We start from the raw sequence: 19909 nt of genomic DNA on the forward strand, positions 1-19909 counted from the left end.
CAAAGCCAAAACCTTGTACATCCTATTACTAAGTCTAACATACTATTCCAGATCAAAACACGCATTGTATTTGAATCAGTTACCAAAACTTGTGACAGATTATAACTTAAAGATCAACAAACAAAAATAACGTAAAAATCATCGTACGTTCACCAAACGTTTCTGGATTTTCGACATCTCTGTCGTATATAGGACTCCCATATGATGATGTAGCGACATGGCTCGTTGGGGACGTCGACTAGGATTCAAAATTATCTGGTTCTGATTTGCTCTAGCATGCCTTCGTCTTCTCCATCTCAGGACCTCCACGGTAATGGAGCTTCCAATCATTGATACACCAAATCCAGCAAAAATTGCAAGAAGGATTGATAGCACAGCTTGCACATCAACCTACAAATTTCAACATAAAACAAATCGCAGTCGTGGAGACTGTCGCGGAGGTCACCGTTCTAGTTCTCATGACATTTCACGGAACGATACTGTAATTTGTGTTATAATCAGAAGAAAGCAGATACTGTACTTTTATAAAATTTCGTGCCTTTCAACGCAAATATTAACTTTATAATCTCCAGAACTCTAGAAAACACCACGCAATGATTTAGAATACTTATATTGAGTTATACAAAATTAAAAAATTCAAACAAAACACCAAAAGCCCAAATGTTTATCAAAATTCAACAACTTCGAAATTAAAGATACAAAATATAAAGAAATATAATGTGTTACTTCAAAAAAAACACAATATATTCATACTTTATAATTCTTAGTATGACATAATTTCAGCTATAAAATTGAGTATGGATAGGTGTGTAAGGCCATCTCCAACCCATAAATCTATTTTGGTACAGTTTCTGCACCAAAATAGTGCAGTTTCTGCACCAAATATAACATTCATCTCCAACCCATTTACTTCAAATCTTACTCTAAAAAGTATATTCTAGAATATTCTTTTTGTTTACTATTTATTTATAAATCTAACAATATAATTATAGTTAATGTTAATATTAGTATTATAATTATAATTTTATTTTTATTAATAGTTAAATTTATTTATTTGATTCTTATATATATTAACTCTAATATTTATAATACGAATTAATACAAATGCTTCATTATTAAAATTGACATAATTTTAATACAGATAATTTATTTTTAGAACTTATGGATCCAAATTCAAACATCTGAACAACTATATTCCTCCCACAAATGATCAATTAAAGCATTTCGTAGTGCATAATGAGCATCTTTGTCTTTTATCCTTTTATATCGAGCGAGAAATTCTTGAAATCTGATATTCTCATCGACAACCATTTCTACATCCGGAGTTGATGCTTCTCTCATATCTTCAATGGGTGCGCTAAGGTCACGTTCATCTTCGATAATCATATTGTGCATTATAATACATGCTGTCATTATATCATGTAAATGATGTTTCTTCCAAGTACGTGCTGGAGATGTCACAATCACAAATCGAGATTGGAGAACATCAAATGCACGCTTCACGTCTTTTCTACAGGACTCTTGTTTCATTTCGAAATATTTCTTTTTTGGACCGTGTGGATCGTGGATAGATTGTACAATAGTTGACCATTTAGGATAAATACCATCAGCCAAGTAATATCCTGTATCATATTCTTTTCCTCCAATTGTATAATGAGCTCGAGGGACAATACCTTGAGCGATGTTGGAAAATAGATTGGACGATCCCAAAACATTTATGTCATTATTGGATCCGGGCATACCAAAATATGCATGCCATATCCAAAGGTCGTAGTCATCTACTGCTTCTAAAATTATTGTTGGAGAACCACTACGACCTGCATATTGACCCGCCCAAGCCGTTGGACAGTTTTTCCACTTCCAATGCATGCAATCAAGACTTCCCAACATTCCAGGGAATCCGCATTGTTTACCAATATAAAGTAACCTGGCAACATCATTGGCAGTAGGAGATCTCAAGTATCGCTCAGCAAAAACTTCCACCACAGCTCGACAAAATCGTTGCATGCATTGAATTGAAGTGGACTCTCCAATTTTGATATATTCATCTGTAGCATCTGCGGGTAATGCATAAGCTAAAATTCGCAAAGCAACAGTTGTTTTTTGAATAGTCGATAGCCCGAGACGCCCCACACTATCACTTCTTTGTGTGAAGTAAATATCATGATTCTTTACTTCATCAACTATACGAAGAAAAAGATTTCGAGACATTCGAAATCTCCGTCGGAACATTGCTTCGTTATATCTTGGGTTATCGGCAAAGTAATCGTTGAACAGATTACGGTCGACAATTTCCCGATCACGGTGAATTACTATATGACCTGGTATTGAACCTCCGTGTGTGACTTCTTGCTCTTGGTGGATAATGTAGGTAGCAACCAACTGTTGATCTTGTGCTACAATATTCAATATTGCATTTCGTGTATTATCCAAATTCTCAAAATCATGCATCCAATTAATAGGTGTTTCATCTTCATTATCAGACAATGAAGATGAACTAGAGTATGATGCGTGAAATTGGAAATGAGAATTCATTTTCAAGTTTGTGAGAGCGTACAATGTGGGGTGAGAATCTAGGATATTTCGTTGCATTATATAATAATTTATCAAAAAATATGACCGTTAGATGAGATTTCCTTATCTACAATCTGTCCGTTGAATTACTTTGTGTTATCTACAACCTCATCAGTATTATGACCGTTGGATGAGATTACATCTAATCTTGCCCGTTGGATGAGATTACAATCTTATCATCACCTTGACCGTTGGATGAGATTGCCTTATCTAGAATCTGGTCGTTGGATTGGATTGTGCTATCTACAACCTTATCAGTATTATGACCGTTGGATGAGATTACATCTGATCATGCCCGATTGGATGAGATTATAATCTTATCTTCTTTATACTATAAGTAAAATATATCCGATCCATGAGATCATCACAGCTTTAATTTTCATTCTAATCTTTATTCCAAGCAATTCAATGGCTTCAAATTCTAGAACTGCTTCTTACAATATCGAAGAAGACAGAGTCTTATGTCATATGTATCTTGATATATCCCAAAATCCTATAATAGGTATCAATCAATCCAAAGATCAGTTTTGGACTCGTATCGAAGAAGCTTACAACATCAGCAAACCAAACAATCTACAAGTACGTAACAAAAGATCATTGCAGTGTCGCATGAGAAATATACTCCGTGAAGTTGGAAAACTAAGGGGATGCATTCGTCAAATTGAAACTCTCCGCCCAAGTGGCGCATCAGAAGAGAATATTGTAAGTATTTCTTATTCAACTATTTATTAAATTACAAGTTTAATTTCTTATAAGATAATAGTTGGATATTTTCGTACATTTAAATCGAGCAACAGATTTGTTCATGCAAGATGCTGATTTTGGTAAAGGCTTCAAATATGATCATGTGTGGTATATTATGAAAGATATGGAGAAATTCTCGAGTGACATCAATCCAATGAGCGCACCAGAAAGAATGCATGTCACAAGTTTGGACTCGTCACAGTCAGATAGCCAGACACCAAATACTCCAATATCAGGTTCTCCAGGATTATCCTCCGTTTTCAATTAATTTAAGTAATGATGAAAATGCAGGCGGCACTTCATGCCAGAGACCTCTTGGTGTTAAAAAATATAAACTAAAGAAAAAAAGAACAACAATGTGTTGGAATTGATATCTACAATGAAAGAAGGGCATCGCGATCTTATAAATGTATTACAAAAAGGAACCATTGAACTTCAACAAAGTTATGAGATGAAACTCCTAGCATTGCAAAATGAGCAGCTCAAATTAGCAAATCAACAAAAAAAATTGAAACTAGACAACAACAAATAGCATTATCAATCCTTCAAGAGGAGAATAAAGTTTTGTGCATGGATTTAAGCACGATAGGTGATCCTGAAATACGCGAAATTGTTCAAAAGGAACGAGCCAAAATTTTGAAAAAAAAAGAAATGAAGAACATGGACAACACGAAAATGACACATTTGGGAAATATTTTGGTGATTTTGGAGGAACATGATCTAATTTAGGAGATTATTGATCATCTACCTTGTTTGTCATTTTTATGTTTTTATTCGCATTGTTATCTTTGTAATTTTCAATCATGTATTATCTTCGAATTTGTATTCCAATTATGTATTATCTTTGTATTTGTATTTCAATTGGGTATTGTAATTAAAAATTCAAAATTTTGCTGTTGGTTTTTATGATATTTTATCAATTATATATTTACGAGAGTTAAAAATGTCAAAAATAAAATAAAAAATTAGAAATATTATTGATGATTTAGTTTGTTTATCTTTTATTATATTTGCATTTAAATTATCTTGGATTCGAATTCGTATTTTTATTTTAACTGTGTACTTGAATGTTTAAATATTATTCAATAAATTTATGTGTTAGATGTTTAATTATAAAATTATTGTAAAATATATTTAAAAATATATATAATTAAATATTTTAATTTTTATGCTTTTATATTTAATTATTAAAATAATACAATAAATATTATCTAATTATTAAAATAATATAATAATATCATACTATTATTTAAATATATCTAATTATTAAATTAATATAATAATATAATATTGTTATATAAATAATATTTATAATTAAACAAAACAAAAAAAATTTAAAAAAAAAAAGAAAATGCTCTGCGCCAAATTTGGCGCAAAGGAGATGGAGTTGCGCTATTTTGCAAAATAGCGCAGCTCCATTGGAGATGAAACCTGCGCCAAAATAATGTAAAAACGCTATTTTGGCGCAGGGTTGGAGATGGCCTAATATGCAAATCAAGAAAGACAAAAACTTGTGTGAGATGGTTTCACATGTCGTATTTTGTGAGACGGATCTCTTATTTGGGTCATCCATGAAAAAATATTATTTTTTATGCTTAGAGTATTAATTTTTATTGTGAATATCGGTAGGGTTGGCCCGTCTTACATATAAAGATCCGTGAGACTGTATCACAAGAGACCTACTCATCAAGAAAATGGTAAATTTAAGCATTACACGTGCTTTCAAATCAAATAATAAATTACTTTACAGCAATCCAATGTACATTATTTAAAAAGATATCTCGCAGATGTAGGTTCACTTGGAGACATTATTTGAAAAGATATTTTGTATCTAGATCGACCAACTCGACCCACTCTTCAACTCGACCGAAGAGTTGAGTCGAGCTCGACCCAGTTGTGAAGAGCTCGACCCAAGAGCTCTTCACAACGAGCTCTTGTTGTGAAGAGCTCGATCCAATCTGGGTCGACTATCGTTTTTCCCCCCCTTTTTAACATTCCGTTCGTGTCGTTTCGTCGATCCGTGTCGTTCCATCTATAACACATCGTTTTCTATCTACGTAATGACGATCCAAATTATCAACGTTCACACCCCGAAACTTCGTCAAGGTGGGCCTTGTTCCCTTTCCGGAACGGCCGTCCTGATACCGTTTCTGCAAACCATGCATCTAACACCTCTCATGCTTAAGAATACGCAACTGGAGCGCAGGGATAGAGTCATGGTTTTAGGTTTGGGGAGCCGCATATCAAGTGACGACAAAAGTTCGACGGTATCTGAGCTACCAATTTCTTGTAAAGTTGCAAGTTTCGCTCATTTGACTTGCAGTCTATGCGTTGTTTTCTTAAAACTTTAAGTTTGGGTGTGAGAAATATAGAAACTAAAAAAAACTGAGAACTAAAAGATACGAACCTTGAATATAAATGGAAAAAAATCCACAAAAAAAAAATATTTTTAAAAATTTTTGAAGGCAAATAGATCTGTCACTGCTGCGAAATCAAATTTTAAATTAATAATAATCCTAAATTATATTTTTGTCATTTTATATTTTAATTTAAAGTACATAAGAATTTTTACCACTATTTTTTGAGATTTTTTCAATTCAAAAAAATGAATTAAAATAAAATTTAAAAAGATAGATTTTTCATAAAATATGTCAACGCTTAACATTAAATCTATAAAAAAAATTAATTTTTGAAATTGGCTCGATTGAAAAATATTGAAAATAACCAATTAATCCACAAAGTCCAAGAAAAATAAATAAAAATTAAAAAAATACTCGAACAAAGGGCTACAACAATCGAACCAGGTACCAGTTGGAATAGGTAGAAATATAATGTAATAGAAGAGTCCAACCCTCCGAGCGGCCGACTTTCTTATTTACTAGTCACTCTGCACACGCGGTGCGTGTATGTAAAATATTTTTTATCATTATCGATGGATTAAAGTGAAATTTAACAAATTATCGAGGGATTAAAGTGATATTTCAATTATTGAAAATAAAAAAAAGCAAAAGTAAAAAAAAATGTTTGTTAAATTTAAAAAAAAACAAAAATAAAAGTGTAATATCTATACTATAAAAGGGCAAAATTGAGAAAAAAATTTGGTGTCCATTTTGTCTCTATTAGGGACATTCTTAATATATAGGTATAGATTTAGCCAATTTATTATATATATACATCAACACTGAAAAAAAAAATTCACCCGTAACAAATAAATTAAAATTTGGTGGGAGGCTGTATCCCCAGGTCAGATCCGTTTCTACTGGAACGTAAAGTTTACAAGACATTATCAGTTATAAGACAATTTAGCATGTGCGATTGAGCTCTGATATCAAATCATAGACTTGAATTTATCTCCACTTCAAAAGTTAGTCCAAGAAAACATAATAATCCAAATTCAAATATACAACTCATGAACTTTATCCTCCCTAACCTCATTTGCATTCTAGTCCAACACCTCCTGTAACCCTATTCAATTTATGTATAGTTTTCCAATTCTCGAAGTGACAAATATTTGTGTTTACCAATTCCTTCCGTACAGCAACACATGTTTTGGCATTTGTCAAGTTTGAGCGTGCGCTCCAGTCTCTGCAGACACTCTTTTCTCAAGATTATTGCGCTTACACCAACACAAGTACTCGAGAATCAGCCCATCTCCTCCCACGACCCATTCGTGCTGCGAAACATCCTCTAGAGTCATCCGTTGTGTAGGATCTGCAGAATAAAATCAAATAATTGGCGACACAAAAGAGAAGTAATGCATACTCGGTGAATTCTTTTCCCCATCATTTTGCAGAAGTACTCAATCAGTATATCATATCCTATATAACATGATACATTGGTTCTTAAATTTGTAATATACGTCTCACTCCATTAAAATATTTAATATATAAGATGAAACTTCACTGACCAACACATTTTTACATGAGATGAAATCTATTAAAAATGATTTCTCTCACAGAATTCTACTTACATAAATTACTTTTTCCAAAACACATCCATAAATACTGAAAATGAAACCAATAAATGCCTTACCTTTGCAAAGAAGGCCCTCAAGCAGATTCTTCAAGAGAGGGTTCATATCGTCCGGGAGTAACAACGGGTTATTTACTATCTGACATGAGCAAAATCGGTTAATAAACATGAAACTTTTGGAAAGATGGAAGAATTGTGAGATTGTGACTCGACTCTCCACACCTTGTCATATGTATCTTGTAAAGTCTCTCCTAGGAAAGGGTAATTACCCAGAACCATACAGTACAATGTTACTCCAACTGCCCATGTATCAGCAGCTTTTCCACGATAGGTTACACCTAAACAACACTCAGGTGCAGTAAATACTGGAGTTCCAGGAGACCGGCGAAGCTCATCGTTATCACCCTAATGCAAAAGGTTAGAGCATAATGGTGAAAAGAACTATCATATAAGTCGACAAAGATTACTCGAAGTGAATTTTTCAAAAGTTATCCATCCGGATCCTCACATTCATATTTCAGTTGACCACCTCATATGCGACAACCAAAAATACAACCATTAAAACACACATACTGGCAATAGATTTTTAGATAGATCCCATGAGTAATCCACAATAAAATATTCATACGTCATGCTGAACTCTACTGCTGATAATTTCTTACCTCAAAAACCTGGCTGACGCTGAAATCCCCGATCTTAACGGTTCCAGAACCAGTAATTAACAAGTTATCAGGTTTGATATCCCCATGCACTATATTCTGTTATTATTAGCAAACATTCCAAGTTAATTTCCAGCTTTTTTTTACTCGTAAACAGTAAAATTAGATTTTTTTTTCAGATGGCATAAAAAATACATCCTAGAAAAGAGATTGACAGAAAATATGTGAAAATTTTCCGTGTCTGAACATCATACATGGGCATGAAGATACATCAAACCAGAAACAATATCACGCAAGTACTTCCGAGCCGTGTCTTCTCCTAAGCTACCCGCAGGACCAGTATCTTCGCAGACCCATTTGCCTTCCACATATTCAAGAACTGAACAACAGTAGTTTTAGTCACATAAACAACTTTGCCTTCCACATATTCAAGAACTGAACAACCGTAGTTTTATAGTCACATAAACAACAATTATAGGTAGAAAGGAGGAATAGTATAAAGTACCCATATAAAAGTGATCTGCTGTGGGGTCATCGATAACCTCAATGATATTCACAATATTTGGATGACCCAATACTTTCATGATTAAAACCTGAAAACACAGAATCCATCTAAGTAGGAAAACAGTAAAAGCATCAATGATAACCAGAGAATCAATAGGAGCATTTCCAAGAAGTGAGGCCTTTGGACTTCGGTTGTTAGCTATTTTCACGTTCCAATCCTTTGTATTGGATGTCCAAGCATTGTGGTTTGTTTGTATAAGGGAGGTCTTGATCCTTCTCCCTTGTATATTTTTCACAAGTTCAAAAGCAAGTCATGCGTGGTGATTTTTTCCCCTTTAATATAGGTAGGAAAAACAGCCAACTAAAGCATAATTAAATTTGAAAAAGGCTTAAGGTATAACTGGGACAATCCATCAAGGATTTACAAGTTCTATTTATAAGAATCATAATATAAAAACACTAAAAGAATATGTTTGTGTACGAGTGACAGTCTATGATCAATAACAGGTGCTTAAAAGATGGAAATGCTCTTTTGCAAACATTTTTTTGTCGGAAACAAATATTTTGCAAATAATTCTATATTATAACAACAATAAGGATCAACGAATGCTGGCGACCTTCAATTGATCTTAAATGAAATTTATATATAAATGACTTTAGAAGACTTTACAGCCGTAGGGTGCAAAATAAAAGCAAATAATAAAAATAATAATAATGACGACGACAATACAGATTCCACGGAATAAACGTAAATAAAGTAACATGCTCGTCACCACCCCAAAAGATGACATACAAAATGAAATACTCAAGTACCTCACGCAAAACATCAGTCATGGCAGTTTCTGAAGGTCCAACTCTCAGCTTTAACAAATGATACTTGTGAAAGACCTGCATTGAAAATATGAGAAATCCTGACAGGCATCGTATGAGGCTATCATTCGAGAATCAATGAAGCATTTATGAAAAAAAGATAGTCTGCTCTTCTGTAAATGAATCAATTATAATCACCAACTGAGCATTTGGAAACATTAATATAAGAACAGTACTTTTTCATCCAGATACTTCCTTGACTTCTAGAGCGCTGTACTTTATCCCCACATAGAGCAAAATAAAGTGCTATATTGATCAACATATTTGAGTATTCATATTTGAATTAAAAGACCACCTCTTTTAAGACAAATCAAAACAAGGGGAAAATATTTTTACCCAAAATAAGGTTTTGACGAGATTTTATAAGAATTAAGTGATGTGTAGATGAAAATAGCTAAGATTTTAGCAAGTAAGACAAATGACATTACCTTTATTGCATAATGTTTTCCATCCAAACAACTTCGATAGAGATTCTACACAATCAAGGCCCCAAATTACATTTGATATTTCATACAAGAAACCCAGAAAGACATGTATCTATAGCATTCAGGCTCACCACTTTTCCATAGCTGCCAGCACCTATTTTGCAGTTCACGGACATATTCATTAACCATCTTATTTTCGTTTTCATCCTGCATTCATACAAGTTAAAAATACTAGCAGAATTACTAAACAATACCGAATACAATACAACTACCATCAAAGTAAATTTCCTTCAATCCATTCAAAAATATTTAGATAATTCTAATAAAAATTGCAGTCAAGAGCAACCTCATTCTTCCAACAAACAAATGTCCATTAAATTTCAGCAACCATAAAGCATTCAAACTGTTTTACTAAGAAGCTCTGAGATGCTATACTTATTTGTGACTCAGTAAATTTTTTACAATATCCATCAAAAGTAAATACACACTTAATGGTGGCATGTGCCTCTTTAGATTGATTTTGGAGAATGAACTTTGTCAACATCCAGGAGCCGAAAAAAGCACCAAAAATAAATAAAATTGCAGGAGCTGGGAGAGAACTGAGAAATTCAAAAAGCAATTTGAAAATTTAAAATCCTTGCATTTTGCCTAGGTTTGGTTGGTACTGCATAAACCAAATATTGTAAAGTGATAGCCCACACAGATTAGAAGATTATTATTTGCAAATACTTGTGAGGAATAAAAATAACAATATCTGTGCTGCAGCTAACCTCTGAACGAAGGACAACGTGAGTTTCTTTAACAGGGAACTCTCTGCAAACAAGTCCACTCTGCATGCGGTGCAAGAGAATTTCCTCTGATCGTTTTCTAGGACTCTGGAAATCAGATTCACCCCCATTCCCCATATCAGTCATGTCACCACCATAAGAGTCATCTTCTTCATCGCCTGTCTCTTCATCCAACAAGAACTCCTGAGAAGTGTTATTGGGTAACCCCCTACTGGATTGGATGACCTTTTTGGGTTTCTTTGCAAAGGCGAAACCAAAACACTCACAGCAACCCATTTCTGTTACTTAGCTCAACTGAATTCTCTTAGATGTCACAAAACTAGAAGTCCGACCCGAGAAATTGCAATGCACAACCAGCAAACAAGCTCGATCTCACAAACCTGAAGAAACAAAAATAAAAAATCCAAATATTAAGACCAGCCTGTTCATTCAACAACCAATAAAAAGATACATGACCACAGCTGCAGCAGTACATTGTGACCAGTTAGTGCGAATGGAATTACTCCATTTCAATATATTCCAGCAGCCTATGACATATCACAAAACATAATGAGACATATTCTGTAATCCAAATTTGATTTAAAGTTAATTACAACCTGTTCTCCAAGGAAAAAACACAAATTGGCTTTACGATCAGCTACACGATTCCTTCGGATGCCATTCAGCAAAATGCATGAAACAATCAATCCTATAGATCCACTCGCAATTCAATGTGAACATATCGAACCCTCTGTTTTCAGTTTGATAAATGTTTCTAATATGCCAAGGATGACATATCAGCGAGGACCAAGCCTTCAATTGCCTGCTTTTCCAAAGCAGCTATTCCTTCGCCTTTTGCAACCACAAATCATACAACAGAAAACAACAAAACCAATTGAGTATGTTCTTGAATCAAGGTGGCAATATTACAACTCAACAAACGAATAAATAATTGTAATTTCTCAATCAGGTCCATTTAAATTTGTTCCAATTCCAAGAAATGGCAAAACAGTTGCATCCATAAGATTCAGCGAATGAAATCACAAAGATAAAACAAGATTTTGATGATGCAAAATTTATAAGTTCATAAAAGACTCCAATCAACAGAAGCTAAACTCAAAAGAATTTACTAACCTTACCTACCCTGCGAATCAGGATAATGACCAACGAAGGCAACAAAAAAGCCCTCGCTCAGAAATCAACAAACGATCCGGATCTCAAAAACCCATAAAAGAACTCTCAAGGAATGATAAGAAAAACGGAGAAGCAGATGGTATCTAAACTTCAATACCAATTCCAAGGCAAGCCCTTATCTTTAAATTCAGCTAACAAAAAAGAGGGAACTTAGGAAAGAATTGATAAGAAAAAATTATGCCTGAGTTCCAATTCCAACTCCAATGAACAGAAGGGTCTCAAGTGTGTGGTTAGATTTGCCAAGAAACCGATGTTTCGATGAGATTCTGCTCCCTTTATGCGAAACAATGCAATTATCAGCGTCCAATGGGTGGCGTTTCATACAAAATACAGACATCACAAAACATACGCGTAGCGTACAGAGGCTGAAATGGGAGATGGGGCCGCGTGGCGATGGGAAAATGTTGAGGCGGGTTGGGGTAGTTTGGATTGTAGTTTGTGTTCGGTGAGAAACCCCACCGTGTCAGTTCCCCATCATTTAGACCATCCGTGCCAATCTATTCCTCTTATAAATATCGAATGTCAATCTCAATATATATAATAATCCGCGGAGACATGAAAACGTCGATGAATTGTACTTTTAGATCGGACTGTGAGATGTTTTTACGAATATCGATATTCTCAATAAAAAATAATATTTTTAGCATAAAAAAGTAATACATTTTCACTTGCTTTTTCACGGATGACCCAAATAAAAAATTCGACCCACAAAATTGATCAATGAGACTGTCTCACATTGAGATGTCAATGGGGCGGGTATGGGGCGGGTATGGCTAAACCCAAGACCCGTCCCATGAAAAAAATTCGACTCATTACCCACCCCACTCCGGTTAAATATTCTTTGGACTCGTCCCAGCCCAAATACGAGACAGGGCGGGTTAGACCCATGAGATCCGTGAGACCCGAATTTTTTTAAAATGAAAACATTAATATTCTTTGAGATATAGTTATGGTGGTGCAGGGACGGTAGGGCTTTATTTATAACTAGTCTACCTATTTGGATAATAAACTAAAGCCCAACCCAAAAAAGAATCAGACATGTCTATGGTTGACTTTGAGGTGGACTACTAAAAAAATGAAAATTAATAAAACTAAATCCTAGAATATTTATATCCACATATATGGTGCGGGTATTATAGGACCCATGACATGTCCCATACCCATACGGGTCTGAAAAACTGGACCCGAGACCGAGCCCATGACCCATTTAGTATGCCCAAACCCGTCCAGATGGGGCGGATCCATTGTGGGTCTGGGTAAAACCCAGACCTATTGACATCTAATCTCACAAGAGTTTTCATGATTACACCGCAATCTATTTGAAATTAATTAATTTTGATGATGAAATTTTAAATTATCTTTTAGTTGTTTTTATATTAATTACATAAAATATAATAAATTTAAATTTTTTTATTATTTGATGAGCATAAAATACAATATAATTAAATTTAATCAAGTTTCTCACCGACCTAATCCTTGAGTTGGGGACGATAATTTGGTGGACTTTTTTAAAATTTGAATTGTATTTTCCTTAAAAAGCCTATTAAGATTCTTGGCCTATGTCTACCTTGAATTTATCATTCATTGTATTTAGAGTGATATAATATATATATATATATTTAAAATGATCGTTATCAATAAAAAAAATGCAAAAACTTGTGTAAGATGGTCTTACAAGTCGTATTTTGTGAGACAGATTTCTTATTTGGGTCATCCATAAAAAAATATTACTTTTTATGCTAAGAGTATTTGTGTGAATATCGGTAAGATTGACCCGTCTCACAAATAAAGATTCGTGAGACCGTCTCACAAGAGACCTACTAATAAAAAAATATAATTCATCTTCTACAAATTTAATATACAGATATTTTATTTTCATATATTAAATAAATTCTAAAATTATTGAAAGATAAAAAAAAATATATGTTGGAGAAAGATGAAAATTGTTCATTTATCTTGGAAGGAAAACTGTGAATTTAATTGTACCGATGAAAACCGAACCGAACTAAAATTATTTAACTTTAATTATATATGTAATTTTTCTTAAACACTGCAGTCTATACAAATGCATAAAAACATAAAATCACACACATGTATAAATTTTGTTTGAACGCAATTAATATATATTATATCGATTTTAAAATTTAATATTAAAATATATATAAAAATTGATAAATAATAAAAATTTATTAATAATAACATTTATTATATCGGTTAATTCGGTTAACCGATTTTAAAATTTTGAAAACCGTAATTGAACTGTATTAACCGATATAACCGAAATTTTTTAATTTGGAAACCGAATTTCTGAAATAACCGAACCGAATTTTCGAATTGGCTCGATTCGGTCGGTTAATTCGGTTTAACCGATATCTTGCTCACCCCTACGTGGAAGAACTTACAACAAGAAATCTAACATTATTCTCGTCATAATCTTACTCATCTAATTTTCCTGACCACACCAAACAGTCCTCAAGAACAGCTTGAACAGGGCCAGTTTATGTAACAGCCTCAAGTATGAACTAACACTAGAACTGAGAACTGAAAATTTTCATCACCAGCTACTGCTAAGATGCTTCGATCATATTCGAAAACCCGGCACGACTCAACTACATGATGCCTCTACAGCCAAGCTCTTTGTAACATTTGCACAAGGGTCGCCAAAAGTATTCACAGAGACCTCAAAACTGCATTTTGCCTTCCCCATGCAGGTCTGCAAAAGAGTTTGTAATCTCAAGTGAGCATAAGACATCTCTACCAGAACGTATTTTATGATAACGGAGTGTCGAAAATCAAGGGAAAATAGAAGGACCAACCCGATGAACGATTCGCCTAGCACGTTTGCTCCTGCATCGACCATGTACGAAACTACTGCATGTTCCATGAGGATTTCCGAAGCTAACGAATTGGAGCTCTGATATGACTTGATTAGGGGAGGGACATTGGAGAGAAAGGGTCGGTTTTATATTCTTGTTTTGTAAGTGGTAAGAACTCCACATATCTAATGGGATTGGGTAATTTTCTGAAACTTTTGAACAAACATGTCCTGTTTCTCTAGTTCCAAAAGATATAGCGGTTGGATCGCCACCGGCTTCTTCCAAGAGAACCAGGACGTTTCCGAATGGTTTAAGCCATGATCGTGGGACGTGGTATCTGCAAGATTAAACTCATTAAGACTGCATGAATATTAGTTAGTGGCTAGAATAAGCTAAGAAGTTGAGTAGAAATATAGGTTCTTGTGACTTACTGCTCTTGAGTTGCCTTTCCACAGTTTTTCAGGCATTTGTTTTGGTCATAATTCCCTCTATAGTCGCATGTATCGGTGCATTTACCATTAGGATTAGCAACATTTGACGGCCAGTATCGTCCAATGCTCTGCCCGTTTACCCAGGCTTGACCCTTTCCCATTCCTGTGAAGTCGATCACAAATGGACTAGTTCCACCAGGAGCAACAAACATTGTCTGGATCAAAAGGGGGAAAAGATTCACTTCGAATCAGAAAGCCGAAATATGACCAAGAAGTGACACTAGAGAAAGGAGTTTCGAGTTTGCGGAACCGAAGAATATGCAGAACCTATATGCCAAATATATAACGTCACTCAGAAAGAAATTATATCACCTTGTACCATGTCAAAGGTGTCTTCTTAGGCAAAACATGCCCGTTAACCCATAGCGGTGAACCTCCTCCAGACAGGCCTAATTCTTCCCCTTTCAAACCTATCTGTTTGGCATATTTCGAAGTAAGAAAATCTCACGATGATAGCATAATTACTTTTAACTTCATTGAATACTACGTAAAGTTGAAGTCGCAACCTGATATGTCCAAGATTCTGAGGAAAGATCAATGGTTGAGCCATTACTTGAACCTTTCAACTGCACTGGACCAGTAATTCCAGCTCCCGATAAATCAAAGAAAGCTCCATAATTCTGGATTAGACATACCATACTATTAGAATATAAATCAAATCATTGATATTGAAAAATAAAGCTCTCAAAGTTTGAGACCTTTAGCCCCACTGTCAAACTCAAGAGATCAATTCTATTGTTTCCAGGCTCGAGGGACACCGGAACCTCTAGCGAAGCCATATTATTGCTGTTGCTGCCTTTTCCACTCCCTACATAACAGTCAGTTAATATTTTAAACACGCAAACTATCGGTGAACTTGGAACTTGAAAGAGGACTTTAAAAAGAAGATTTAGATCCTTTTTCATTTGAGCCCCTTTCTCTTGTCGGGTCAGCCCCTGAATGTAAACTATGTCAATGAGCGAGATTAGTATTATGAGCAAGTAACCTGCAAGCTTTCCATTGATAAATGCATATAGGGCATGACCAAGTGAATCCACGTGAAGTAGTATCTGAGATCCATCTCGAAGCAAAGGGTCGTTCCCGTTTATTTGGGTACTGGGAAACAAGAGAAAAACTTCAAAATTCAAATAACACTCATCTTTCTCAGCAATTGAATTTGGCGACCGAGAATATATATATGTACCTTACAGAATACCATAAGTAGTCGCTTTTATCAGCGGTAGTATTTATCTGCTCCACCAATCCGAGTAATACAAAGGCACTTTTGCTCGAAATGCCCACAGGTTCACGGAACCAACTCCATTGTGAAAGAGGTGGCCCAGAAGTGGTACCATTTTGGTTAGATGCAACAGAATATGTACCATTTTGTGAAGCTTGATGAATGAACTTTGGTATGGTCGTAGCAGAATTGATCTACCATGAAATAAATTTATACAATCAAGTTCATTCAAGATGCCTCATATAAAAGTAGCGAAAAAATGGAAAACGAGAGTCAATAGTCTATATTCATTTTTAACAGAAGGGTCAGCGCCAGGCCAACCTTAGCAGAGTTAAATACTACATTCTGACAGTCAGGTAATATGCTAACAGACCAAGCAGGCAAGTCGTACGAATTTCCGTTGAAGCTCACGGTCGCGTCTGTTTGGTTATCCAAATTGGCTAGAAAAGCAGCACATTGCCCTGAGTCAGTTTTGTAAACCGTGGCCTGATACAACGGAAATTGCAGATGTTATACCTCAATAAACACTTAACAGGACAAAGCTTTCAAGCAAGAAAATGCCAGCAGTTGTTTGATCAAATCTATGAAATCAATGGATTTGAAAGTTGAAGTTTTACCTCCAAATTTGGGCCAAGAGACGTGGTATTGCCAAACGTTTCTACCATTGGCTCTTCACAAAGCTTTATAGCCTCGTGTAGATCTTTTAAGTGACCCCATTTAGGCTGCCTAAGAAGACCTAAGACACGCAGTAATAAACAATAAATTCTTGGACGTCTAAACCAGGAAGATGGGTTGATTATTTTTCATATGACTTCACATTAAGCCATGAAACTGACTACAAAATTTTCGTAATTTTCATGATAAATTTAAATGCTTTGTAGCAACAAAATCATGTTTTCCACAGCAAACATTAACGAGGTAACCGAAAGCAGAGGTATACCAAATTCGTCGATTGGAGCATCATAATCATAGCTAGTAGTAATGAAAGGTCCCCCAGACGTCCTGCCAAAGTTGGTTCCACCATGGTACTGCAGAAATGAAACTGAGAGTTTTTGAAAAAGTTCTGATGATCACTAATGACACGATGATGAATATAAAAAGGACCATGTAATAGTTGACTAAGGTTCCATTTAGCTGATAAAATCGTGCAGCACCAAAAGCGACATCTTCTGTAGGTCTATATGGAATAGGGTCTCCCCACGAAGTGAACCTATGATTGTACAACGCACAATAATTCATAAGCATTGGCGGTCAGAGATAAAACTTCTGGTATATACATATACAAAATTATGACGAAAGACGATACACAAGGGCTGAAATTTTACCATCCACTCCACAGCTCCGTCCAAAATTTTGGCTTCTTATCAGAGTTTGGGGTAAACTGGTCACAATAAAATCCATTGCAAGTGTTTATCTGCAAGAGTGAAGAACAAGAACATATATGCATTTATTCGGTACATCAAACTCTTGTAACAACGAGAATAAGTATGCATTCTATCAATATCAACCAAGATTTCATTAAACAAAGTCAGTATAAAATGATTGCGAACAGATATTGTGTGTCGAACTAAGTTCGCAATTCAAATCTCTGAATCTTCAAAACAGTTGTAAAACAAGATTTCTATCAGTGTGTTATACGGTAAGACAGGCCGATAAGAGAAATTGTTATTCCAACTCACCATAGGATCAGGTGCATCATTCTGCTGACACATGACCCAAGGAACCTCTGTGTTCAAGGATGTAGCCATCTGTGCAGCCCATTCTATGTAAGTTTTGGCTTGTGAACCATACTCCCAATCAATATTGCCGTACTCATTTTCAATCTGCCATGAAAAAACAATCATCAAGTTCCTCGAAACAAAAGCATCAATACCATAAAGCCAAAATGACTCCACCTTTCAGAAAACGATTCAGAGATATCAAGAACATACTTTTTGATATAAATAATTCCTTTTATAATACCTGAGACAATATAATCGGCCCCCCTTGTGATGCATACAGCTTTTCTTGTTGCATCATCCCGACGATCTTAGTCGTAAATCGCTTCATTTCGGCCTGAAAAATAAAATAATCATGTAATTTATGCACCAACTTAGTAACTCAATCATAAATACAAGAAACCAATTACCTTGTATGGTTCATTGTCAGTTCTAAGCTTAATACCGGGTATAAAATGCAACCAAATGGGAAATCCACTGTGTTAGAGAAGAAGTGTTAGATCCAATAAATCGTTTGTTAAGCATTTAAAAAAAAAACCGTTTTCATCAAATGCAAGAAAAATCAACAAACATAAAAGTTCAAAAAAACTAGATAACTTAGAGTGGAGACCGTGGAGTGCTTACCCATAATTCCATTCAGCGCATACATAAGGTCCAATCCGGAGATGAACATATAGGCCAGCTTGAGCTACCAACTTTATGAACTTTACCAGATCTTTTCTTCCTGTGAAATCATACTGCAAATATTTCTTCACCAGTCAGTTCGATATGTATAGAATAAACATATGTTAACTAGATATTGTAATTCTACAAAGATGGAATCTACGCAATTTTGTTCTTATAGAAATGTATAAGCTAAAATTTGAAAACTTTGCATGAATTTGAACATAAACTGAAAAGATCTCGAAGCCGAAGAGGGTCGGGGAGGGAGAGAAAGAAGAACCTGGCCTCGAACTGGTTCATGCAGGTCCCAGAACGCATAAGTTTCAATTATATCCAGTCCTCCATCCTTCGATTTCTTTATCAAATCCGGCCACATCTGCATGCATGCAAACCAAACAAATTACATGCAAACGCTATAGATTAATTTCTACACACCCATATATCCAAATGATCACACACTCACATCAGGAGTACTCCTAGGATAATGAATGGACCCGGATACCAAAACTCGGCGCTTCCCATCGATCACCAACGCCCGATTATCGTAAGTCACGTTCACAGCTAAACAAAGCAACGCCATGACCGATAACAGTAGAAAAACCAGCACCGGCGCCGGAGATTCGCTTCCCATTTTATGTTTTCTAATAATGCAAGAGGAAGTGTGTTGTGTTTGTTAATAAGGTTGAAAAAGTATATACGGCGAAAGAGCTCGTGATTTCTCGTTTTCCTACTTTGTTGAGTTGGTGTCACATTTATATAGTGTGAAGTTTTGTTGTGTTGGCTTTTGTCGAGCGAGTTTCTCTTAATGTCTGGTGCGTTTAATACATTTTCTGTTTTGTTCTCCTCTTGTCCAATTTTGATGCAAAAAGTAGTGACAAGCGGAAATTCACACGTATTTCATCATTTCTTTTTCCAAGATTAGGACAAGCATTCTATTTTTTCGCTCACTCTAAACTTGGGCTTTGGTAATGAGTTCAAACTAAAAATAATATGCCATTGTGCTGCTTTTTAAATTCATGGATTTCGACTATATTTGATTATTTATATTAAAAAAAATATCAAATGTTAAATTTATATCTTATGTCTTTTATGACATGAAAATATGTGGTCGTTATTTTTCTTTATGCATTGAGTAAATTCTCGGACTAACGTAATAGTTGCAAATCGCGCTAGTTTGGTAGGCAAGTCTTGCTTGTTTGAGAAGATGTTGGCAGCGGGAATCGAACTCCTGACAACTGGTCAATTGCTCAGCTACTCCACCAACTTGGACATCTCATTTGGGAAAATTCACAT

At 35.0% G+C, this 19909-nt stretch overlaps 3 protein-coding genes across 3 annotated transcripts; all 3 read right to left on the bottom strand.

Moving 5' to 3' along the window:
• Positions 1-1173: 1173 nt before the first annotated feature.
• Positions 1174-2535, bottom strand: LOC142512858 (uncharacterized). The gene has a single exon (XM_075619702.1). It carries the CDS (start codon positions 2533-2535, stop codon positions 1174-1176), a length of 1362 nt encoding a protein of 453 aa, XP_075475817.1.
• Positions 2536-6641: 4106 nt separating this feature from the next.
• Positions 6642-12196, bottom strand: LOC142548910 (serine/threonine-protein kinase GRIK2-like). The gene is given in 13 exon segments (XM_075657549.1): positions 6642-7029; positions 7351-7429; positions 7513-7695; positions 7953-8048; positions 8204-8328; positions 8455-8542; positions 9267-9341; positions 9752-9796; positions 9880-9909; positions 9911-9955; positions 10519-10916; positions 11133-11367; positions 11650-12196. Coding segments are annotated over 11 exon segments (1212 nt in total). The 5' UTR covers positions 10813-10916; positions 11133-11367; positions 11650-12196; the 3' UTR covers positions 6642-6877.
• A 1437-nt stretch (positions 12197-13633) lies between these two features.
• Positions 13634-19341, bottom strand: LOC142548902 (beta-galactosidase 8-like). Its single transcript, XM_075657539.1, has 20 exons — positions 19080-19341; positions 18897-18992; positions 18578-18690; positions 18364-18430; positions 18198-18290; positions 17915-18058; positions 17561-17649; positions 17340-17445; positions 17176-17263; positions 16853-16971; positions 16557-16721; positions 16200-16429; positions 16002-16111; positions 15715-15824; positions 15523-15636; positions 15329-15430; positions 14957-15171; positions 14526-14862; positions 14077-14422; positions 13634-13714 (listed from the first exon to the last, which is right to left on the bottom strand). The coding sequence occupies exons 1-19, from the start codon at positions 19245-19247 to the stop codon at positions 14315-14317; spliced, it is 2574 nt and encodes an 857-aa protein (XP_075513654.1). The 5' UTR covers positions 19248-19341; the 3' UTR covers positions 13634-13714; positions 14077-14314.
• Positions 19342-19909: the final 568 nt, after the last annotated feature.

The sequence above is a fragment of the Primulina tabacum genome, chromosome 1 (assembly GCF_025594145.1).
Source record: "Primulina tabacum isolate GXHZ01 chromosome 1, ASM2559414v2, whole genome shotgun sequence".
Lineage (NCBI taxonomy): Eukaryota > Viridiplantae > Streptophyta > Magnoliopsida > Lamiales > Gesneriaceae > Primulina > Primulina tabacum.

Excerpts from the sequence above, each read along its gene's own strand:
- LOC142512858 (XM_075619702.1), bottom strand. The coding sequence starts at position 2,535 with ATGAATTCTCATTTCCAATTTCACGCATCATACTCTAGTTCATCTTCA.
- LOC142548902 (XM_075657539.1), bottom strand. The coding sequence starts at position 19,247 with ATGGGAAGCGAATCTCCGGCGCCGGTGCTGGTTTTTCTACTGTTATCG. Across the intron at positions 15,825-16,001 it reads TATCAATGGAAAGCTTGCAG|GGAGTGGAAAAGGCAGCAAC; the intron begins GTTACTTGCTCA and ends ACTGTTATGTAG. Across the intron at positions 14,863-14,956 it reads GGAAAGGCAACTCAAGAGCA|ATACCACGTCCCACGATCAT; the intron begins GTAAGTCACAAG and ends TTAATCTTGCAG.